Source organism: Phalacrocorax carbo, chromosome 1 (genome assembly GCF_963921805.1).
Source record: "Phalacrocorax carbo chromosome 1, bPhaCar2.1, whole genome shotgun sequence".
Lineage (NCBI taxonomy): Eukaryota > Metazoa > Chordata > Aves > Suliformes > Phalacrocoracidae > Phalacrocorax > Phalacrocorax carbo.
The window spans coordinates 213,878,496-213,902,915 of NC_087513.1; the positions used below are offsets into that span (position 1 = coordinate 213,878,496).

The window sequence follows — 24,420 nt, forward strand, 5'->3', positions numbered from 1 at the left end:
TGTCGCAGCATGAATTGAAACCTTAGCACTCAGCACACCAGCTCTGCTGCCCAGGCCTAAGCCTCATGTACTGCTGTAAAAGCTCTTGTCAAGATGCAGCTTTTCTCATCTGCGCTTCCTCAGAGGACAGGCAGAAGTGGCACGTTCTATGAGGAATCTTTTAAAACTCATTTTTCTGCTTCTTTTCTGGATAAAATTCAGTCCTCACCACCACCTTTTCAACAGAAACATGCATTTTCACTGTGCAAAATCCAAACGACCAAACAATGCTAATGGGAGTATTATTTTTACATTGAGGTTAAAAAACAGGTATTTCTGTCCAACTCTGAGGTTTCATTTTAACACAGCCTACCCAGTTCAAGGATGTAAAACATTCTCTTCTTCTCCTAAGCGCTGGGCACCTGTATCTTGCTAGCACCATTAGGAGCCTAGGGTTTCCTGCTCCTCTAAAAACCAGACCCTGGAGGCATTGGATCGGTGTGTTTAAATGGTTGTCTGTGTGAGTGTGGTTTCTTGTGTCGGGTCAGAACATCTTGCAACATAAAAATTTTAGCATCCCTGAGCAATCCAAATCACGCTTGGGTCAAGCACTGCAGCCAGCTGGTGTCTCCTGGCAGCTGAGCAAAGTTATCTGCCTGTTTCGATAGAGCAGGCAGGTCTTCCATCCTCAAAATGAATATGGTCATGCCAGAACAGAGTGGAATTAAATTGGATGGCTCACTTTTATTAATTTCTTCCCTTCCTAAGGGAGAGGACAGTGTGGCTGACAAAGCCAAGCTCCTGGGCTTTAGGGTCACCTTGCTCTCCTTTTCTTCTCTGCTGACATCATGTATTGTTCTGTCCTTAGGTTAGAAGCTATTGTTTCTAGATTTTCTTGCAATCTAGATTTTCTGGGGGGAGCATGGGGAGTATTGCTGGTGGACAATGGTGGAGGGGAACATCCTGCATTGCAGGGTCAGGTGTTGCGTTCATTTAGCATGGCCAAAGATGAAGATTTGGCACAAATCACCTCCCAGCTTAGCTCTTCACTGCAGACCTTTTCAGAGTAATCACTGTATTTGTGTTTATGCAGACACCTGTAGTATTTGGGGGTGAGGAGGAGGGCAGGTACAAATGAATAGCTGCATGCGCTGGTGTGGTTTAGCGCTTAGCCCTGAGTCACAGCGACCAGCTTCTGCCTCCAGCTGTGTCACTACCTTGTGGTGTGACCTTGGCATAGGCTGTAAGCTGACTGTGCAGGGATTGCATCTTCTTGATTAATAGCCTTGCTCAGAGTTATATCCCCTTGGTTTGACAGCACAAATAATTCTTTATTACCCCAGTAGCAGCATGGAGTCCTGGCGCAGAAAGGAGCACAATGCACTCCTGGCTTGGGAACCATCAGCACAATTAATTATGTTTGGATTGCAGTGTAAAGATTGCCAGTAAGGCAGAGACACTCAGGCCTACAAACATTGCGTGAGTTTAATTAAAAAGATGATTTTAAGCAGCTTTGGGCACAGATACTTTATACTTTTCTATTGGTTTCTATCACTGCCTCAATAATGAATTGTCAACAAGTTCAAATGAAATGAGCTTTCATTCTGGGTGGTGTAAAGCTCTCAAAGCGTTTAAAATAAGGGTGAAAAGGGGAAAGTTTCTCTCTTCCTGGGTGTTCATAGGATGGAGATCACAAATGCAGCCTGTGCAAGAATGAGCCTCCGCCAGTGGATCGTCCGTGGAGAATACAGCTGTGCTCCAGCAGTGCATCCCAGCGCTGCCTGCATCCAAAGGGACTCTTGTGAGCCTGCACCTAGAAGGTGGCTCAGCCCTTCGCTGGGCTGGGGCAAGCAAGCTCAGCATCTTGCAGGATGGGGCCCTGGATTTTGCAATGTTTCAGTGGGTCAGAGGGAGCGCTGTGGGTATTCCTTTGGCCTCCACATTAAGCTCTCAGATTTTCCCAGAGAACTGGGCAGAGCAAAATACAGTCCCAGAAAGGGAGCAATTAGTTAAGCAGCTCTGTGCCTTCTTCTGGTGTCGACCCCGGCAGTGCCTGTGAACTGCATAAATGCACTCAGGCTTGCTGTCCAGAGCTCTGATCTGGGTGAAGCGAACTGCAAAGGGACTCGTCTCAAAGACTCTCTTGTGTCCTTTGGTAGCACGTACAAGGACAGTATTACAGACATTACTGCTCTGCCTGTAATGGCTAAGGAAAAAGGCTGGACAGATTATTGGGCTTGCTTTTTTTTCCCCTCCTGTGTGTGTGCTTTTGTTGGAGATGAGGAATTAGCACTACTGATTTTTTGTTTTTTATTTGAAAGACTCTTGAGTGCCCACAACCCCAGCTGACCTAGGCACTTTTGGAGACTTAGCCAGAATTTTCAAGTTATTTTTAAATGCTGGAAGTCTTGCAGAGGTCTGGGAATGTTAAATGATTGATTATTTGCATCGCAGAGCATAGGAGTCACAGCCCCAGACTGAGGCTTCATTGTGCTAGGTGCTGAATGCACACAGAACAAAATGACTGGTTTTGCCCTTGGTACCATGAAATTGGAGCGGAGTCAGCTCCCATCCCTCTTTTCAAATATATTTATACATGCTCAGTGTGATACATCTGTGATTTGATACACTGCTATGTGTTTTAATAGCAGATGAAGTACAAATAAAGGTCGGATTTGTGTAGCATGCATTTGCTTGATGTCTTGAATGGCAGAGCCCAGTAAACAGTATATGAGTGCCTGGATGAACAATAATTGTCCACTCTTAGAGTTGATAATAGTGACTACATGTATTTTTAGCTGTGTTTCTCTGTTATGTCCAGGCCTCTGGTCAGTGCTGCATTGCCATTACCAGATGACTTGCATTTACTGTGCTCCTTTGATCGCTTTGCCAGCATAACATCTGGCTGGTTTCCCTTTGCCAGGGTCCCCGGATTGTGGTGAAGTTCTCACAGTTATTTGTGTCTATCTTTTCACTTTACAATTAGCCTGAGAAGTGAATGATTCCTTCCGTCCCTGCAGATGGGGATTTATTTTGGGTTTGGGGGTTTGGATTTTTTTTTCCTTCTTCCAAGGGGCGGGCAGGCAAATTCAGCCCTACAGCAGTGATTTTAGGTTCTCTGCAGGCTGTCACAAAGCCTTTTCCCCTGCTGTTGTTGAGCGCCTTGGGGTAGTCCATGAAGTTGCAGTGTTAATAGTTCGTTTTGTGCTCCGTGGTGCTCAATGTACAAGTTAGAGAAGATTGGTCCCAGCAGGATGCCTAGAGCTGAGAAAAGACTGAAATCAGTTCTTGTGGGAGTCGTTCTGCACTTGTCTTCCCCAAAAGCTCCATCTGAGGCACGGAGAGGCTTTATTCTTGCAGCACAAAATCTATCTGTGACTGAAGTATTTGACCACGGTTGACATCTTGAAGCAATGAGGATTTGTAAAATTTTTTTTTATTATTTGTAGGTACCTTGCAGCCAGCGAGCCCCTTGGAAGATAATTACCTAGTTGTCATGCTTGGGCTGCTATTCAGTAGGAAACAAGTACAATTCAAAGTGCTCGTAGCAGCCTGCATTGCTGGAGACTCTCACTTGCCACAGTAACCTACGCTAAGTGAAGTGTCAGTGCCTGTGCCTGGACAGCAGCTGAGAAATGTGTGTCTCCCTGAAGCCAGACTGCTGCTCTGTGGGACAGGATCTCCTGCTAGCCAGTCGGTATCAGGCGTTGCTTTTTGAAAACTTCATGCCAGGGAGAAATTAAGAGACCTGCACATCAAACCCAGCAGTCCTGGGTGGGTACTCCAGTAATTGCAAGCTTTTCAAAATATTTTTGTCTTGCATCCATTCCTGGCCCAGTCACAGTCTGAACGTGTGACTAATCTGATTTATTTAGGGAAAATTATTTAACTGAAGAGCCCCAAATTGAAATATTTTAGCAAAAGCCTGAAACGTGGGCACAGGTATTCCAAGAACCTGTGTCTCTTGTTTCCCACAGCAGGCCAACCTCCGTGGCCTGGTAAGCAAAAGTTCTTGACCAGTTCTGCCTTAAACATTGAACAGTTTTGGCTGAGTGAATTATTGTTTAATATTTATTGTTTGTTTTGCTATAGCAGTTGAGGCTTTTAAGCTTTGGATCCAAGACCTTGTTGTGCCAGGTGCTGTAGGAGCATGGAAAAAAAAACCTCACAAGGCTGTGAGGAAGAACATGTGTTTCTCTATAACCCAAGACAACAGATGGCTACAGATGGGGGACCACAAGGAACTGATGAGATAATACTGACCTGTACAGTGAGTAATAGTCTTGCTGCATCACTTATCTAAACATTGCTGAGGTTTTATAGACCTATAGCAAAGGGCAGTTTGAAGGAGGATGATCAACTGATGGCAGAAGTTTACAGTAACATCGCAGCAAGCGAGAGAGGCAGCAGAGGGAAGAGGCATGCTGAAAATGATGCTTGAGGAAAGATACTTGCTGCAAAATCTGGTTAGCATTGTAGATGCTGTGGTCATGTGTGAGAGAGTGCAAGTATGGGAGCAAAGTGGAGAGAGAAAGTGTATTTGTTGGAAAGTGTATTTGTTAGAGCTGGGAAGGCAGAGCCAGTGGGGAAAAGAAACCTACAGCCAGGCTATGTATTCAGAGTCTTGATCTGGAACTTCCTTCTCGTGTGTTTACTACTAGCAACTCAAGGAAAAAGAAAGTGCTGTTTCTTTCAAATGTAACCTTTAACCATCACGTGGCATGAGGAAAGAGATGAGTGAAGCAGAATGTGTGTGTTCCTTTATTTGCAGTGCAGATGCCTCCATAAGGGGCAAAGGAAAAATGCTGGGGTTTGTGGCATTATTAAATTTCAGTTTAACAAAATTAGCCTGTGCTGAAACTTCAGTGAACATCCTCTTGAAGTTGAGAGCTTGCAGAGCAAGACGCAAGTCAACCGCCAACCCTAGCAATTTTCACACATCCTTTCATGAGTGTTAAACTGTGCTTAATCTCTGATGATCAGGTTCTTTTTCTCCTACACACTGTCTATGGCTAAGAGTGATGTCAAGTTAAAGATGCACCAAAGAGAGCAGCTGCCCAGTCCATGATTTTTCTGAAGCTTGCTCTTGCCGTGATCATAGTTTGCTTCCCATGCGGCATGGGAGGAAACACAGCTCTCACTGCATCTGTTCAGGAAGCTTTTGCTGGCGTGAGGATGTCCAGGAGCCCAAGCATTCATAGCCCACAGTGTAAAAGGTATCGCTTGGGGTGCAGCTTCCCCACGGTAAAAAGAAAACTTTTAAAGGTGTATTGCTGTTTGATAGGAAGCTTTCTTATGAATAAAGTGGAGAATTAAGAAGGCTTTTATATCCTGTGTAACGCAGCATGGTGTGACTGTGGAACAAGAGAGGATGTATTTAAATAGACTGCCAAGAAGGTTGCTGGAGAAATAGTTTCATAATAGGAAATGCATTGATTGCTTCAGCATTAAATGGTATCCCAGAGGTGTTCTCTGCAGTAGGGACCCCTTTTAACTGAACCATTTTTAGCTGTGTGAAAGGATCCCAGTTGTCGAAAAGGCTCTTTCAGCAACAAGCTTTGGTCTTGCCACTAGAGGGGGACTGCAACCTGTACACCATACATCCATCCTGCTGGGCTTCACCAGTCCCTTCTCAGGGCTATCACCAGCTCACCAATTCCAGCAGCAGGACTCTCTCTGCTCTGTTGGGCTCTGGGGTGTCACAGCACCCATAAAGGTCGGACCTTGCAGCCAAACACATGTGAAGGGATTTGGGCGAGGGGAGCCTGACTGGTGCAATTGGCCGGGTGCTTCTCCAGTGATCTGGTCTGCAGAATGTAATTTTTTTATTTCCAGACAGCTACAAAAAGTGTTCTGAGCATGAGTGGTGTTCAGTGAAAGCTGAATAGGGTTTGTGCAACGTCAGTGAGTCATGGTGAGGTGTGAATAACCCCTCTGAACGCCCGGCTGAAGCAATGTAATAGCAGCATACCCAACAGTGCCATTAAACTGGTTAAAGATGAAATAGAAACATGAGTGCTTCTAGATCCTGGGAGAAAAGTGAGCTTGTGGATGGGGCTTTCAGTATAAAAGACTCACTTGTGTACTGGGCCTGACCTACCTGTTTCTTGTTGCCTTGCAGGGCTTTTACCCAGGTGTTCACCTTCGGCCCAACGTTTCGAGCAGAAAACTCGCAGAGTCGCCGGCACCTGGCAGAGTTCTATATGGTGGAGGCTGAGCTGTCCTTCACTGAAAGCCTGCAAGACGTTATGCAGGTGGGCACTCCAAATGTCTATGCAGGACCAATGCCAGAACCTCCTCCTCCTCCCCGAGCTCTTCTCCCTGCCCTCAACTAAGGTTGCAGTTCCTCCCACCCTGCGTGAGCCAGGTAGAGGTTGCACTGGGGCTTTCCAAGGATCAGGGTTTGCTCAGCAGAGGTATGGTCGCAGAGAGGATTTGGAAGGGAAGATGTAGGTGCGAACACAGCCCCCATCTGAATGGGAGGCTGCACAGTTGCTGTATTGCCAGGAAATGTGTAAATGTGCTTGACTGGTGCTAATGAAAGCGACATTCTCCCCTTCAAAACCTTCAGCATCTCTCCAGTGAATCTGAGTAGTATTTATGCAGTGTGTCCCTTGGTGTGCTCTGTAAAGAGCTCCTTAAAACCAGCATTAAAATCTCAAATAGAAACAGTTCCTGGCATACACTATTCACTGCGGCTTTCGCAGAAGACTGAAATCCTTAGAGTCAGCTTGCTTTTGGTTTTTCAGGATTGACCTCTCAGTTGCAGTCTAACCACATGATGGATGCTAATGCATCTTACTAGTCTCAGCATAAGCCAGCTTATGCCTAGTAGGACTTGTGCGTAAACATCCACACATGCTCACATATATCAGATAAGCTGCTTGGAAAGCTATTGGAGAAATAGCCTTAAAAACAAAAAGACCTGAGGCACTGGCTACAGATGTATAGAATAGCATCCAGGTGGTGGTTTCTTCAGCCTGGATCATATACAGTCTGCTGAGTCAGTATGGCCTGAGAGTAGAGCCAACATACTCTCTCTTGTATGTGTGCTGCTTCTGCATCTTGGATGTCGGGATGGCACTGGGCTGTGTGGACTGACCTGTTGGGAATCTCTGTGTTCTGTCATTAACAGCATCCCACTCTTCCTTTTCTCTCTCCTTTTCTCCAGAACAACTTTGTGTATTCTTAGAGCATAGCATATGTATCTGTTTATGCCTTACTTCCTGAAGCCCCTGTTTCTGTAGATAATCAGGAGCTGATTGAAATCTTCACTGCTTTCATCTAGTATAATAAGCAGGGTCTTCTTTACGTGGTGTTTCAGCCCTTGAACACAGCATGAATATATCTGTAACCTTGTGCTGAGAACCCCATTTTCTTGGCTTTTGAAGTATAGACAAGCCAGTTCAGACAATTCAGAGAATTAGATCTGAGAACTGTTCTGGAACATGTAGCACTTTTATTTGTAGGGATAGAAGGAACTTCCCCCTTTGCCTTGGCTTTTGTTGTGCTAAACATCTTGCGAAGCCTCAGCTTGTGCTTTGCTCTTTCACTACTACTCCCTGTCCCAAAGTCTTCGACAGGCATCTTTATAACAGAAAGGCTGCTAGCAGCCATCATTTTGCATTCCTCATAGTGAGTCTACGTTGCAACATGCTTACTTTTGTGATGTTCTCATTTGCAGAGGCGGAGTTCCCTGTTTTGTTTGTTTTTAAATTCTTGGGCAATCTCTCTTAAAAAAAAAAAAAAAAACCAACAAAAAACTAAAGCCAAAACTGCCAGCCGCTCTAAAGCCTGAGTTAAGTTTCTTTTTCCCTGCATAACTGACCTAAATTCAGTGTTCTCTGATGTATCTGCCCGTTGGGCAGTTGGTCTGTTTGTCATCATCTGCAAGTTCTTTGTTCGGTGCAAAATGCCCAGTTGAAAGCCTTGAGGGCTCTTGGCCAGGGTTAGCATCTGAACTTTGTCCTCACATAAAGAACTGGGTTGTTTAAAATTTATTTTTAATATTGGTATTCAACATTTGGCCTGAATACCTCTAACTTCAGCAAGTTGGTGTGCTGGGAATGCTCAGCTTCTTCAGGGACATCTTGACATATTTGCTTATACACCATTAAAGAGCCTTGCTACAAAGATGTATATGTTTACCATTCACTGATGAGGCTTGAGATCTTTCTCTCAGCCAAAGCTCTGAAAGAAACAGAGCTTCCCCTTACAAAATAAAAGGAAAAAGGGGATTTAATAACAAAGTTACATGTATTCAAGGGCAAAGGGCCTGAAATCTTAGAGCAACAGCTTTTTTTCCCCGCTGTAATTGCACAGAATAATGCTTAGTTATTCCTAAATTAGTAACATGGTTCTTGTGAAGTCTCATGCATCTTGATCATGCAATCTAAATTTCTTTTCTGTGCCAAAACGTGTTTTAGTGCTACAAGGAAGCTTAAACTCTCACAATACTGGTTTCACAATACTTTCTGTGGAGTGCGGTACTCTACGCTGCGTTGCTGGGTGATGATGGTATTACTGCTTCGGTGTACAGGGCGTACGTCGGTGTATCTTAAGGAGAGGCCTCTGTGGCCTCTTTCCAGAAGAGTCTAGTCAAGAAATTGTGTCAAATTGCCCCAAGGCATGTTCCTTCAAAATGGATGAAAAAGGAGAGGAAGTTAGAAGAAGGCCAGGTAAGGCAGTGGAAGGGGTCAAATCTGTATGGAAGTGTGTGGACTCACTGGAGCCATCAACCCTCCAGTCCCTGAATTGAGGCCCAGGGTCTCCAGTCTCCTCTATCCTGAGATGCCTGCTGCCACCCTGTCCCTTCAGTGCTGTCATGTAGCTGTATTTGTAGGTCATTATCTTCTATTTTTTGTTGCACTGTCTTGGCAGTGCAGTGGATTTAAAGGATGCCACTTCACTCGTGATACTAACGGGGTCTCAAAGGGGCCATACGATGCAGTCACTATTGAATTTCACCAAAGGCACAAACAAAACCATGCTAGAAAAACCCTATTATTTAGGCTGTAAAGTTAGGGAATGCCAGAAGGAAGTTTTCCTGAGGGTGTTTTGGGGAGTTTATGCATAGGGTTAAGTCTTCCTTAACAAGATCACATCCTAGCACCACTGTCTCTTTAAGAGATGGAGAATACATCTCTAAGATGGAGAATACAATTTAACACAGTATTTTTGCTCTGTCCTGAGGGCAGAAGTATTGTCTTTCACTGGTTATGTACTTCATCAAAATTAATTTGCTGTCATTACAGCCCAGTGACATGGAGCATTATTACCTCCGTTTTACAGAAGGGAATTCAGGCATGAAATGAAATCAAGAGTAGCACTGATTTTTGGGTGTCAGTTTCGGGGACCTTAGATCCAAAACATGGGTGTGGTTTGATTCCCAGAATAGTTTGCACTCGGAGTACTTTCTGTCTTCAGTGCCAAGGCTAAGACAGTTGGGCAAATCTGACTGCAGTCTCAAGGGAACAAACACGGGTAATCACATGGGAAAGGTTTGTGACAAGTGTCTTGTGCAGCACTCTGGGGTATCTGCAGGGCTATATGTTCCTTCTCTGACATGGCATCCAGCTGCCATAGCTGAGGCTCTTTCTGTTTCCTAATTCCCATCAATGTTTTTGTTGAGCTTTGATGGTCAGTGAAGCAGTGATCTGACAGACAAGCCTCCTTCCTTTCCTAATAACAGTGTCTCTCCAGAGTGGGTCCTGAGCTGTTGGTTATATAGCTGAGAGAGGAGACTTTATGACCAAGGTCAGATGTGAATCTGCCCTCTGTATGATTGTGTATATGTGCACACACGTACGGTGTGTGTGAGTGAGCATGAAGGCAAGAAATAATGGTCCACTTGGTGAATGTTTCATATGTCAATACCCTGTGATTTACACTGCATGCATATGCATGCCCCAGGTAAATGCATAAACAAAAATCCTACTGGCAGTTCTTGTGATTTTTCTGAAAGTGTCTTATGTGATAATGATGATGATTTGAACTGTTTTTGTAGTGCGCAGCACCTTCAATTGCTGCTGCTGACATTTACCGCTGTTTTGTTGATGGTTTGCTCTGTTTCAGCTCTGGTCATTATTTTATGTGGGAGGAGGAGAAGCTGCAGCATCAAAAGATGCAAGTTAAAATTAAACAATATGGTTGAGAGCTGCTCCTAATCAAAATGGGAGAGGTAACCATTCAGTGCACAGCAACCCTGGGGGAGGCCAGGACTGATACTGCTGAACTTCTTTGAAAGGTGAAAATCAACAGATAAAGGCTGGCAGGGTGAGGGGGAAGGGAAAACTTACTCTGTCCTCCTTGACTGCCTTCCTGCCAGCACAATTTCTACATTTCCATTATGAAGCAGGCAAATTAATGGGCTTCTGGACACCGAGAGTCCCATCTCTGAGATGAGCTACTTGCTGTGATTCCCAGGGCTTTTTACCTGTATAAGTCTCCTATCAAACATGTTTCTTACAAGATATATTCAAACCCATCGCTTGGCCTGTATCACCAGCTCACATGTTCCCTCAAGCCAGTGGTTATGCTTTTCCACTCATTTTTCATATAGCCTACTTTCTAGTCCTTCATTATATTATCTTCCTAAAGCAATAACTTCTGAGTTGGAGATTATTTTTTTTTCCCCTCCCCTTTTCTTCTTCCCCTCCACCATTCGTGCCTAGTACACATTTGGCATAAATAAGGGTAGTGAGGAGGCCAATACATGACCCACGTGTCTGTCTTTTTTGCCAGAATAAAACCTCAGTCTCAAACCTGGAAATATTTCTCAGATTGTTTTTCCCATACCACCCACATCTTTTTTCCACAAGAGGAAGCTGCCTATGTTGAATGCTGTGGGAACCTAATTGTTACTTTATCGCACAGTGAGGAAAAAAAGTGCTAATTAAACAACATGCCTTGCTGAAAACAGATGATACTTTCATTTTCTAGAAAGAGGAAGCGTAATGTAAAATCCCTTCGTCTCTGCCTGGTGAAACCAGATGAATTGCCAAGAAGTTTTCTAATTTCATTTGCATAAGCCTTTTTCTAGCTACTTTGAAGAAAGTTCAAAGCTGACTGTTTGGTTATTTGCCACTCAGCAGCAGGAATGCTAGCTTTTCATTTCCTCTGTGTTTGAGTACCAGTAGGGGTAAAACCGTTCATCTGCATATGATAATGCTGTTCCTTTATTTGGACCTTCCCTTTTTAAACAAAGGGCCTAGATTGATGCAGGAGTCAAAATGGGCTGATTTACCAGCTTCTCTAGGCTGGTGGGATGCCAAGGTGGCTCCTCAGCACAGAGCAGTGTTTCAGCAGTTTGGGACAGGTGAAGAAGGATGTTCTTCTGAACATGAGAGTTTGAACAACATGCTTGAAATCTCGTCTTGTCTATATCAGTAGCCCAGCTTCTCTTCTGTGCCTTCTGTTCCTCATGCCCTGTAAGGTCTGGTTCCCTGCGAGGCAGAGACCTGCTGCTTCCCCAGGTCCGCTGACTTGAATGTCACGTTCATCTTTTCACAGTCAGTCACCCCTGGGCTTTGCAGTGTCAAGGGACTGCTACTCACCATGGTATCATTGGTTGATACTTCACTTCTCTCAACTCTGCAGTTAATGAAGCAGTTGTTATGCTCATAAGAAAAAAAAGTAGGAATGTGCCCGGACTTCCAGAGGTGCTTTTTGTTGGAAAAAACCTGGGGCCATCCCAGGCTGAGATGAGGTGCAGCCCAGCTGCACGGCTCTCTTGCTTATGAAGAGATGAGAATAAGGACAGTGATTTTGAAGAAGAGTTGGGATCATCAGTACTACGCAGGTATCAACTACCTACTTTGTGCAGGCGTGGGACTATGAGGAGTTCTGGGAACTCTTAATCTGCATGACAGCAAGTGTCTTGGATGGTCTGCTTTGCTTAACCAAAAGAGAAAATTACTTTTAAAACAGGTTGATCAAAATGCAGTGGCATCCCATGCGGGTTTTTTTTTTTTGTTTAGAACCAAAATGGCATTTTAATTTCGTCATGGGTGAAGCCCGTTTTACTGGATAAGTATATCCAAATTGGATGTTAATGTCATTTAGCTACTCCATATTAGTTTAGGGAAATGAAACCACATCTTTTTATAGTTTCTCAAATATCCCTGCATTGATGTGTCCTTCGCTTTAGCGCTCTACTTGTCTCTGTACATGTTCTCTTTGCTCTGCTCTTACGGTACAGAGTCCCCCTAGCTGGGATCTGTTTGATGGGCTGGCTCTACACAGTACACATTTATTCTCCTCTCCTTTAGTTCTGCCTTTTGTTAACAGCAATGCAGAAAACCTGAATTGCTCATTACAGGAAAGGCACCTGACTAATCATTAATGTGAGGCCATTCATCACAAGTGGTTGTTATGTTTATGTTTGTGGCTGACCAGGGCTGCTCCTTCAGTATTTTAGTTGTGCTTTTTTCACTGGAGATACCTGACTGAAGGTACTGAGGCCACCAGCAGACAGTGAGGCCCTAAACCCATAGTAGAAACAGAGATTTCATTCCTCTTCAGCTGCTGAGTAAGCCTGCTAATTAGGAGCCTCTGTCAAGCTGGTACCCTCTTATGCAGTCTGACCATGCAGAAGGACAGAAGCTCCTTCTGTATCCTTTGGCTGATGTGTACTTTTTTTTTTTTTATAGTCTGGGACATCTAAGCAGTGTTAATTTTTCATGGACTCCTGTTTTCTCTGTTAGGTTATGGAAGATCTTTTCAAGACAGCAACAAACACTGTGCTCTCCAAATGTCCTCATGATGTTGAGCTTTTTCATAAATATATAGCTCCTGCCCAGAAGGTAATAAATGTGAAAAGAAGTAGCTGCAATCCTTTTATGCATTTTGGGGGCTCTTGTCAACAGGGAGGCTTAAGTTTGTTTTTTTTTTTAATGTGTTGTCCTGTGTTAACAAACTCTGAAGAGCCAAAAGTCAGCCTGAACTTCAGTGACTGTTCAGGCTGACACAGGGAGGACACACAACTTTCTGTAGCTCCTAGCAAGCGTTGTAGAACTGTAGCTGTCACATCATCTAGTAGCCTCTGAATCCTCAGCTCCAAAAGTCAGGTAGCTTCTTAGCACTAAATGACGGGAGCGGGTTTTGATTCATGTCTCTACAAAGGTATCTGGGCAGGCTGGATCAATGGGCTGAGGCCAACTGTATGAGGTTTAACAAGGCCCAGTGCCGGGTCCTGCCCTTGGGTCACACCAACCCCAGGCGACGCTCCAGGCCTGGGGCAGAGGGGCTGGGAAGTGCCCGGCGGAGAAGGCCCTGGGGGTGCTGGCTGACAGCCGGCTGGGCATGAGCCAGCAGTGCCCAGGTGGCCAAGGAGGCCACCAGCACCTGGGCTTGTGCCAGCACTGGTGTGGCCAGCAGGAGCCGGGCAGGGATGGGGCCCCTGTGCTCGGCCCTGGGGAGGCCCCACCTCGAATGCTGGGCTCAGGTTTGGGCCCCTCGGGACAAGAAGGGCCTGGAGGGGCTGGAGCGTGTCCAGAGAAGGGCAGCGGGGCTGGGGCAGGGTCTGGAGCACAAGTGTGCTGGGGGGCGGCTGGGGGGGCTGGGGGAGTTTAGCCTGGAGAAGAGAGGGCTGAGGGGAGCCCTTCTCGCTCTCTGCAGCTGCCTGAGAGGGGCTGGAGTGAGGGGGGGGCTGGTCTCTGCTCCCAAGTCACCAGTGACAGGACGAGAGGAAACAGCCTCAAGCTGTGTCAGGGGATGTTTAGATTGGATATTAGAAAAAATTTCTTCCCCAAAAGACTTGTCAAGCATTGGAACAGGCTGCCCAGGGAAGTGGTGGGAGTCACCATCCCTGGAGGTATTTAAAAGTAGACTTGGTGCTTAGGGACATGGTTGAGTGATGGACTTGGCAGTGTTAAGTTAATGGTTGGACTTGATGATCTTAAAGGTCTTTTCCAACCTAAACAATTCAATGATCTAGAGCACATTGCAGACCTATAAATCAAAACTTAGAGGGAGGTAGCTTTTCTGAGTTTCCTCTAGGTCCCTGAACCCTTAAGAGTAGCTTTACATTTTTATTTTTTTCTTGTTTTGACCAAGGACAGGTTGGAAAAAATGCTGAAGAACAAATTTGTGACGTAAGTACTTCTATTTCAAAATGATTTGGAAGTGGGCTTTTGGGGGAAGAGTTCCTATTTTGTATATGTTCTTTTTCATTCCCAACTCAATGTCTTCTGGGTTAGCATAACGTCCAAAAGAGCATGAATTCCAGTTCCCTTTGTCCTGTTTGCCAGCTGCCCTTTCATCTCTGCATGAGACTGGCATCTGAATCTGCTGGCCTTTGGCTTTTGCTTCCCTGGGCAAGATCGTTTTTGTATCAGGATATCCTCCTTCCAGTATGTACCTGCACAGTGGTTTGCTCACTGTCTTGATCAGTTTTGGCTTTGGTGCTCTGCCTTCCTTCGCACTGCCACTCCAGTGGCTCTCTTTTGATGAAACTATCTTTTAATTTTTAAAAACCCCAATTGATTTTCCATTCCTGGTTGCTTGTGCAGCTCCCTTTCACAGTTCCCTCTGTGCTAAAAGACTGAAGGGTTTTGGTTTCCCTCCTTGGCCCCCAGGAATACTTCCTTTTCCCTACACTTGCCCATCTCTTCAAATAGTGGTGCTCTCAGTTTATCCCACAGAACATTGCAGGGCTGCTCAGCCCAGCGCTGGTTTTTCTGTTAATCGGGTACAGCCACGCTCGCACAACAGGATGGTGATGGAACCTCCCTGTGCCTCGTGCCTGCATAAGCACAGTGGACCTCAGTGAAGTCACTCTCTGTCCATTTCAGTCCTGCTCTCTTTGGACCTAGCTGATATTTGTGAGAGGACAGGGTTGCACTCAGCTTCTCCCATGGTCCAAGGAGAAAGAGTGAGTCAGCCCATCTCTGTCTCCTACTCTGTCTCTCTCTTTGACTGCTGGCAGGTCTGAGGCATTCCTGGCTTACACACATCAGTTACATGCATGGAACCTGTGCCAGTGATATACCTCATTTGGACCATGGCCTCGCATAACCCAAGCACATGGAGCAATATATTCTTTCCTGAGGTATTTCCTCCAGAAGCCTTCCCTGTGTTAGTGAAACTTTGTAGCTGGGTGTAAAGAGCTGATGCTTTTTAGAGAATTTAGTTTATAATTGGATTTAGCCAATGATACAGAGGGATGAAATTATTGTTATCAGGTTATTCTTTCTTCTCTGTCCACAACATTTGCTTGGTATGTGGAAAACTTGTCAACAGTTTTATCTTCCATTGAGTCTTGATTATCAAACCTGCTGCATTTTTCACTGCATTTTTTCTGTTTGCTCTGCCATGATGCTGCTGTTTTCTACTGGTGGAAGTCACTGGTGGGAGTCAGAGAGAATCTGCTCTCAGATCTGTCAGAGGAGTAGAGGAACATTGCTGAAATATATCTCGCTATTTTTACAAAATAAAATAAAAATGTTTGTGTTACGAGCCTTTTGCGCTCTGGGCCGTTACTTTTGCCTGACACCATGCCGAACAGTGGAGCTGTGTGGTTGGAGCTGTGCCAATGAGGGCACATTGTTTCCTTAAAAAAAAAAATCCACAAATTTCTGTGAAGCAATTCTCCGCAGAGCTCACTTCTGACTGAAATGCAACATTGCAATAATGCAAAAGTGTCTTGAGAGCTTAGCACTTCCTGCCCTGCATGTAGCTGAAGCACAGGGAGACATAGGATTCTTGCTATATAAAATGGTTTTTGGCTTCTGTCCAAAGAAGCATTGCTGGGAAGTCTGACATCACAGCATAGATTGGCATGGTGGTGGGGAAATGCCTCCTTAATTTTCCAGTGTGGCACTTAGCCAGAAAACTTTCCTGTTATTCCTTTCGTAGTTATCTTAAAGACTTTTTTTTTTTTCCCCTTGCAGAATTTCCTACGGTGAAGCAATGGAAATTCTGAAGCAAGCTTCTCCAAGTTTCACTTTCAAGCCAGAGGTAGGTAGTTGCCTGGTCGCTTGTCCTTGTGCCTGCTCATGCACACAGCCAGCCTGAACTTTGTAGGTCTCATTTCTCTCTCTCTGGTACCACAGGCGTTGTTACTTTGCACAGGTTATCTGCCTCCTAGGGTGTTTGCTCAGCTGTAACCCAGGTATAACTTTTGCCCTTTGGGGGAGAAATGGGACCAATATAAGGAGTGAGTTCTGTAGCAGAACAACACCTAAAATTTGCAGGGAAGGAGGAGGTGATGACTTTGCTGTTGAAGGACCAAGGCTTTGGCAAAAGTGATTCTTTTTCCTATATGCAAGTAGTGCCAAGTGTGTTGTGGATTCAGTAGCAGTCATCTACTCTGTAATGGTCCTCAAATAAAGGAGTGTTCTTAGGACAGCACCAAAAGTTTGACAAGGACTAATAAGCCAAAACCATGTCAAGATACCATGTCACCCAGATGTAGGTAAAGGGAATCTTTTGTCTTTCCAAAGTATAAATGTTGACTGGGAAAAAGAATCACATGCTAGTCTTTCTAACACGGTTAGATCATGCCTTTCTGAAAATTGTGTTTTACCCAATTTCAAAAACACACCGGTTCAAGGTGGTGCTCATCTCATGTGTATATGGATTAATTTGTATCTCATTCTGATGCTTTGAGGAAAATAACTCTCTGGCTGAAGCCACCTTCGTAGCCAGTTGGGTAGCTGTCTCGTCTCTGTGTACAAGTGGGAATAGAACCTCAAAACCTGCATCTGTACTGCCTTGATCTGAGACAGCAGACTCAGGATATTTTCAGATGAGGAGAGTCTGCAGAATACCTGTTCTCCTCTTCCCCTTCCGCTCCCCCAGTATTCTTTGCACAACCTATAGCGTTCTGGAGGTCTCTAGTCAAAAGCCACAGGATTTATAACATTGCTGGAAGAAAGGAGAAGTGAAGGACATTGCAAATGTCCAAGGTTGCTGATAATAAAGAATTGATTGATAGGATACTGGGTTTTCCTAAATGAGAATTAATGTAGCATGTAACAGGACACAGCAGGGAAGAGAGCAGTCAGCCTAGTGAAGCTGCTTTCTATATACCAAAGGTAATGCTGAAATAAGGCTGGTTTGTTGGGATGAGTAAGCAGGTTTTGGATAGGTGCCTATTTCCCTTAAGTGATGCAGTGTGTGGTTTTGGAGGTTTTGTGTGTTTGTTTGGGTTTTTTTTCTGATGTGATACCAGGTGCTTGGGCTTGATGCAGGGATGATCTGGCCCTGTTCTGTGGAAGTTAAACCATGTTATTTTCATTGCTTTATTCAGCCTTAAAACTTGTGAAACTCTTAGCAAATTCTCCCAGTGGCCTGTGTCAAGTTGCTGTACTCGTGCAGCTTTGAATAACATCAAACTGTCTCTCCTACGCAGGGATTTTGCTGGGTCTCTTGCCACAGACAGGATGCACCAAAGCAGGATCTTAGTCCTTTTTGCTGTCTTTACAGTGGGGCTGTGACCTCCAAACAGAACATGAAAAGTACCTGGTGAAGCACTGTGGTGAGGTTCCCGTGTTTGTGTTCAACTACCCATACGACCTCAAACCTTTCTACATGCGGGACAATGAAGATGGACCTCAACATACAGTGAGTCCATAGGTCACACTTCCACCTCTTCTTTGGCTAGGTATGTGTCTTAGCCTACTGATAGATAGACAGGTGAGGATAGTCATCTGCTGGGCCTCCAGTCAAGAAGTACAAGATAAGACATGACCATCAGGTGATCCTGTTGTAGAATAAATCTACAAAACAGGAACAAAAGGAGGAAGATTCAGGAGTTAAGCAAAAACTTAACACTGCTCAAGTCCTTTAAGACAGATTTGCCATAGTTTATTTTGTTTCCTGGTAGACTTCTCTACTACTAGGTGAAATGCCTAGAATTGCATGGCTCCATTATTCTCTTGTTATCCAAATCTACCATCCCTGTAATCCTCAAAGAGCAGATGGACGCAAGACATAAACTCTTCCTCCACAGGTCTCATGTTTTGAAAATGTGGTTTCCCAGCTGAACTGATACAACCTGAAACACTGCTTCTACTAAAAAGAGCAACTGCCCCACTGTATAGGGGATAGAGGGGTAGTTGTATAGGGCTGAGAAGGACCTGGGAGTGCTAGTGGGCAGCGAGGTGACCCTGAGCCAGCACCGGGCCCTTGGGGCCAAGAAGGCCAACAATATCCCGGGGTGCATTAAAAGGAGTGTGTCCAGCAGGCCAAGGGAGGTTATCCTCCCCCTCTACTCTGCCCTAATGACACCACATTTGGAGTACTGTGTCCAGTTCTGGGCCCTGCAGTTTAAGAAGAACAGGGAACTGCTGGAGAGAGTCCAGCGGAGAGCTGCCAAGGTGATCAGGGGCTGGAGCATCTCCCTTATGAGGAAAGGCTGAGAGACCTGGGTTTGTTCAGCCTGGAGAAGAGAAGGCTGAGGGGGGATCTCATCAATGCCTATAAATATCTGAAGGGTGGGTGCCAGGAGGATGGGACTGGACTCTTTTCAATAGTGCCCAATGACAGGCCAAGGGGTAACGGGCACAAGTTGGAACACGGGAAGTTCCACCTGAATATGAGGCAAAACCCCTTTGCTGTGCGGGTGCCAGAGCAGGGGCACAGGCTGCCCAGAGAGGCTGTGGGGTCCCTTCCCTGGAGACATTCACCCCCCGCCTGGACGCGGCCATGTGCCCCTGCTCTGGGTGTGCCTGCTCCAGCAGGGGGTGGGACGGGATGATCTCCAGAGGTCCCTTCCAACCCTTGCTATTCTGTGATTCTGTATGCCACTGTCACTTCACTGGCTTTAACTGTAGCAACAATTCAGCTGTGGGATAAGAGAAATAATTCTACAAAACAAAACAGAAGAAAACCAGCCCAAACCTAACAGCATAGGTGATAACACTGAGATCCTAACACTTGGATCAGCACCTCAGTGCCATTGATCCATTGGTGTCATTACCACTAGAGCTGGCTCAAGGAATGGGGGCAGCTGGGGTAAACACAAGTTACAAGCATCATAGCAGCTTAAACTCCAAGGGAATCAGGACTTCAGGAAACTTGCCTATGTGTCTTTGCCTCCTTGGGAGCTGCTTTTGGGTTCTTTACACCCTGCATGGGCTTGCCTACATGCACAGGTTGTCACCAGAGTAACCCAGTGGGATTCAGTTCATGCCACCTGCTGTAGGTGTCCTGAGGCTGGAACACCACTGCACTTGCTTAGGTTTTCTGTTTTTTTATCACTGTAAAGTTCCCTCCCAGCCTTCTCCTGTCAAAAACGTACTTTTCAAGCATTTGCAAATACTTACCTAAGTGTCCTGGACTCGGTAAAAGAATTACAGTGGCTTTTTACAATCAGCCATCAAGTGTCAACTGTACTTCTGCTGTAGACTGTATGGCTACATGGCATGACTTACGATAGGTTTCTTTCTTTTAAGGTTGCAGCTGTTGATCTCCTCGTACCAGGAATAGGGGAGTTGTGTGGAGGCAGCTTGAGAGAGGAGCGACTGCCCTTCCTCGAGTCACGCTTACAGAGGTATGGAAAACCCACCAGTTGCCAGGAGACTACTCTGACCAAGAGAGTGTTTCAGCAGCTGTCAGTGGTTGGCAAGACAGAGGAGTGGAAGGGCAACTAATGCTATTTAAAAAAAGCCTATTTTTGTCTTTTTGATCTACCTTTATCTGAGTAGGTGATTGAGAAGTGGTGAAGAAGTTCTTGTGCTTCTGTTGTAGGTATGAAAACTGCCTCTGTTTTAGCTCATCAGAGAAGAGGAGGTTATTTTATGCTAGGAGGCAGAGCAGCAGAATGCCTCAGCTCTCCTGGGACTGTCTAGAACAGGGTCTTGTTTGAGGCACTTCATCCTTGAGCCTTTTCTTTGCAGATCTTATGGCCGAGAGTGGATTGCAAAGGTGCAAGTTGTCATGTAAACAGAGCTTAGATATATTCGTCATCACATTGTGTAACTGAGGAACTGCAGTTTTGGTCGGAAGCTTTACTAGCTGCGATACAGCTGGCCTCAGTGGCATCATTTAAGAGAATATAGTTTTTTGCCAACAGTTCAGTGGGAAACTTCATCGGAAGTGCCTGGGACCTGTACTGAGTCATATGGCTCTTTCCTTGCAGCTTTGTTCTGGATCATGTGACTTTGAGTAATTTTAGGCTAAATTCAGTGTCAGAATATCAGAGCTGCTGTTTAGTTAACAATAATTGATGTTATAGATGGGGTAATTCTCCATAGACAATTACTCCCTGGATCCTGTCTGATTGTTCAAAAGAACCTTTCATAACTCAGATGAGTCCATTTGGGCCAGTCATACACTTGTGCAAAGCAATTTTGAAGGAAGATTAATCCCAGAGTAACATCATTTGCACATTGGGAATGAATTTGTGGCTTAAATCAGCCGCATGCTCACAGAGATCTATCTAGTCAGTGGAGAAGAGCAAAATCCATTTCAGCATAATGAATCCAAAAGGCGCAGGGCAATTAAAATCACCAGAACATTGGTTCTCAATTTGTGGTGTAGGATGATACTGTTCTCTGCTTCCTGTTACTCTCCCTGCAAATTCTCCCAAAGCAGGCATGCTTCAGCTGAAGCAAAGTACAGCGTTGTTTGCTGCACTTTGTCACTTGAAATTTTTGCTAGTGAGACCTGGAGCCCACAGCCTGCAAGGTGTGGGGCTGCAGGAGTGGTCCTTGTGGAGGCTGAAGCCAGACTTTCTTGTTCATCAGGAAAGTTGTAGGAAGTATTTCAGACTACAAACAGTGTGTCATCGGGCACCTTAAAATACAGCTCTGCATTGAAGATGATCTGGAAACATAACACCTCTCTTCACATGTTTTTCTTAATTTTGAGTATTCAGGATCTGATCTGCTGAGCCCAAATGCTTTGATAAGGCTTTTGAGTTAAAATTGCTGCAGACACAGCGTAACTAAGAGAGATAAAGAATGGAATTCTTGTCTCCTTATACACACTTCATACAATAGCTCTCCAAGTCCTAGTTGGGGATAGCTGCAATGCACTGAAGATGAGAGAGGTGGTCTTTCTTTGCCTACGGTTTTCTGTTTGTGTTCAGAGAAATGGGGAAAAAATCACAACAGTTGCTGTGACTCCACAAGGGCAGGAAAAGGGGTGATGGTGCACTGGTAGCAGTTAGAAAAAGACATATTTTATTTAGTAGTTTACAGAAGTTGATACACATTAATAAAGCCATGGGAGCTGAATGGTTTTATGCACCATGGAAGGGCAGCCACATAGCCACACGTGAAGAGATTTTGACTCACTCATAAAGGAGGTTGGCTGCACATCATTGTGAATTTAATATTCAGGCCTGTACTCCAAACATTCACAAGTAGTTTACTGATATGCTTAAAGTTAAGAATACACACAAGTCTTTGCATGAAGCTGGGATCAACCCTGTATGCTGTCAAAACAAACTACATTTTAAGCAGCATGTTGGGAATCTGTTCAAGATTGTCTACTGATTACCAGAACTGACAGGCACTAATTGTGTCTTCCTTTTCAGACTGAGCTTAGTCATCAGACCCTCCCTTTTCTTGTAGCATTCTCTTCTAAGCAAGTGCTGCTTGTGTGGATCTTCTCTGTTCCTTTACTTACAAGGGTTTTTCTTTTTGTTCCACAGATTAGGACTGAAAGATGCCTACCAATGGTAAGACACTATCTTGGTCTGTAAGCTATATTTCTTCTTCTGAGGCCCTTTAAGCAACTCTTCTGGTTTTGTGATCCTGTTCTTGGCTCAGTTGCCCCTGCCGTCACTGCCAGTCTAAGTGGAACAGCCAGTTCATTTAAATGAAGTTTAATTTATTGCTACGTAGTCTATCTTCCCAATTTGTCCACTCACAGCACAAGTCATTCCTTTCAGGATTGCATGAAGTGGATTAATTTACAACCCATCAATAATTTTTGATATTAAATCATTAAGCTGTGTTCCATGTCGAATAGATTCTGACCACCATTGCATGAGATAAACAGATTGCAGAACCACAAGCAATTTGTGACCTTTAACAGCTCTATGAATAACTCCCTTTGCAATTGACAGGGCAATTGGGTCAAAAAATCTTCCCTAACAAAGCAGTTGAAGCAATTAAAACTGTCCTGCTAAGGAGACAGAACAACCTCTGAATTAACATTTTAGCCTATTAAAACAACAGAAGGATCTTAGTGTTCCTCTTAACAAGCGTTTCTTGGTACGTACTTTGTCACAGCTACCGAGAAGTGATAATGCGGAGAATTTTAAATTTAGAAGATTATATTCAAATACTTTGCAGTATTTGGAATGAGCATTAGGGAAGCTGCCTTGAAAAAAAGCAGAGCAAGTGTAGGATTTTTCAGTCTCCTCTTCCCACAGTATGAAATCACTTAGGAACAGCCCAGTGCATGGCAGACCTTTACGTCATCCATTTGAAACGGGGTGAATGAAATGTCTTCCTTTATTGTTTGCGCTGATGGGCCAAAATACACCATATCACTTCATCTGATCCCAGGGTGATCAGCTGTGTGGTTAGATGCTGAGATATAGCCTGAGGAAGTCTGATGTTCAAGGCAGAGCCTTCCAGCGCTACTGAGATAGCTCAGCCCTGCCTCCTGCTTCTGTCAGGAGAGAAGATTAAGACATTGCCTGTCAGCCATTTGCATTTTCATGGGATATGTAGCAATCACATTCTGGAAATTCATTCCTTCTAGGATCTTGTTCTGGAGACTCTTTCCTCCTCTATTCCCTCCACTCCATCACAGATGATGTAACGTCCCAGAGGGGATTAAAACTGTTGTTAGCCCCTGCCATAGCAGGGTCTGGTGTCCTAGCAAGGTTCAGGATAGGAGTAATCCTGGATGCTTCTAGACTATAGTCCAGAATCTGCCAGAAAACAGGTAGGTGGTTTGCCAGCATCCATCTTTTCAGTGGAGGTGGCAGGAGAGACTGAAATTAATCTCAATTTAGTGATTAAATTTAGTCTCCAAAGCTGGCTCTCAAACTCTTTGAAGAAGAGTTGAGTCATTCTTTTTTAGATATAATATTTGCTGACTTTAGAATGGGTATGAGATGTGGTCCCTTTTGAAATCCCTTACATGTTGCTGTATCTGTGTTTCTACCTGTTTTCTTTTCCAACTAGGTATGAGGATATTGTGGGGGCCAAATACTTCTAGGACAGCTTCAGGAGGGTCTTGTTTGTGGGAGAATCATTGGGCAAAGAGGCAACTGATGATCTGAAATACTCTTGTGCTTCTGCCCATTCCTACCTTTTAGAAAGCTTTTCAAAAAAAGTAGATAAAGGGATGTGGTCAAAGTCCTCTTAATCTTCTTCAGTTCACTGCATCTTTCCTGTTGTGAGGGTTTCTTTCCATAAAGAATATGAGTTGCAAAAGTATTTGTCTTGATTTTGCAGAGTTATTTTATCTATTTTTCACATTCCTTCCTCAGAACTGTAGATAGAAAAGAGCTCAGTGCTGTAGATGCCGATCTTGGCTAGACTTGGAGAGGTCTGTGGAAGTGAGGTGGGAAAGTCAGGTGATAATTTTACTCTGGGAAGTCACTTGCTTTCTCTGTGACCAGGGAGTATTGAGTGTATTGCTTTGTAAGCAGGGGTCCTGATCCTGTTTGCAGCCTCCAGGTGCCAGCTTAAGCATGAGCAATAACAAAGCAGGGAACAACGTGTCCCCGCTACCATCAACTTGAAGAGCATTTCAGACAGCCTTTCTGCATGTGAGGCAGCCATTTCCTCAGTCTGATCATCATCGCGCACATCAGTGGAGAAAATGGCCTCATACTGAACCCTTTACGGTCCAGGTACCTTTCCGATCTTATGGTGGAGCACTGGTGAAAGCACACAGTGGCAGAGCAGGTGTTATCGCTGTTGTAGAACGGATCTTACCGTGTTGTCTTGGCCTTGCTCCTGCTTTAGATGGAGAAGATGAACCTGTGTTGAGGTCTTTAATTCCTAATTTCAATTGCTTTGAAGCTTGAATGCTGAAGTGTTCTGTCGGGTCCTTGTGTGCTACGGTAGAAAGGAGTAGTTGGACTTAAGGAACAGCAGCACTGGTGAGCCACTTGCAATCCATGGCCAGCCACAGCACAGCACCCTTTAACCTCCTTTAGAACCCAGCAAAAACAGGAAGCCCATCGCTCTCCTTGGCAGGCACCTGGTCCTATTACTCCTGCTTTGCGGAGAAACCAGAGTGCTGTGCTGCACCGTACAGAGGCAGGCAGAAAGTCAGTGCTAAAGCTGGCCAAAATATGCCCAAACCCCACTCACATCAATGGGAGTGTTTTAGATTGGCCTCCCTGAATGCTTTTTGTGGTTTCCTGAAAAGTTGTAGCAGAGCAGAAACTGTCTGAAACCAAAGACAGTGTTTTATCCAGCATCAGAACCTGGTGATGCTTTGCATGTTTATTTTTTGAAACATTCAACAAAACGGTCTTTCAAATGCCATTTTACTCGTAGTTTTTCATTACCCTCATTTTTT

General features: G+C 44.7%; 1 protein-coding gene across 2 annotated transcripts in view; it reads left to right on the forward strand.

The window, feature by feature from the left end:
- Positions 1-24,420, forward strand: part of NARS2 (asparaginyl-tRNA synthetase 2, mitochondrial) — a 54,678-nt gene that overhangs the window by 26,250 nt on the left and 4,008 nt on the right. Inside the window, exons 7-13 of one of the 2 annotated variants that reach the window (XM_064441481.1) lie at positions 6,101-6,233; positions 12,684-12,782; positions 14,035-14,072; positions 15,870-15,936; positions 17,407-17,544; positions 19,377-19,474; positions 21,581-21,607. In XM_064441481.1, coding sequence (XP_064297551.1) covers positions 6,101-6,233; positions 12,684-12,782; positions 14,035-14,072; positions 15,870-15,936; positions 17,407-17,544; positions 19,377-19,474; positions 21,581-21,607 — 600 coding nt within the window. Of the gene's footprint in view, positions 1-6,100; positions 6,234-12,683; positions 12,783-14,027; positions 14,073-15,869; positions 15,937-17,406; positions 17,545-19,376; positions 19,475-21,580; positions 21,608-24,420 lie in introns of both variants that reach the window. The other variant, XM_064441480.1, reaches the window with a different exon arrangement.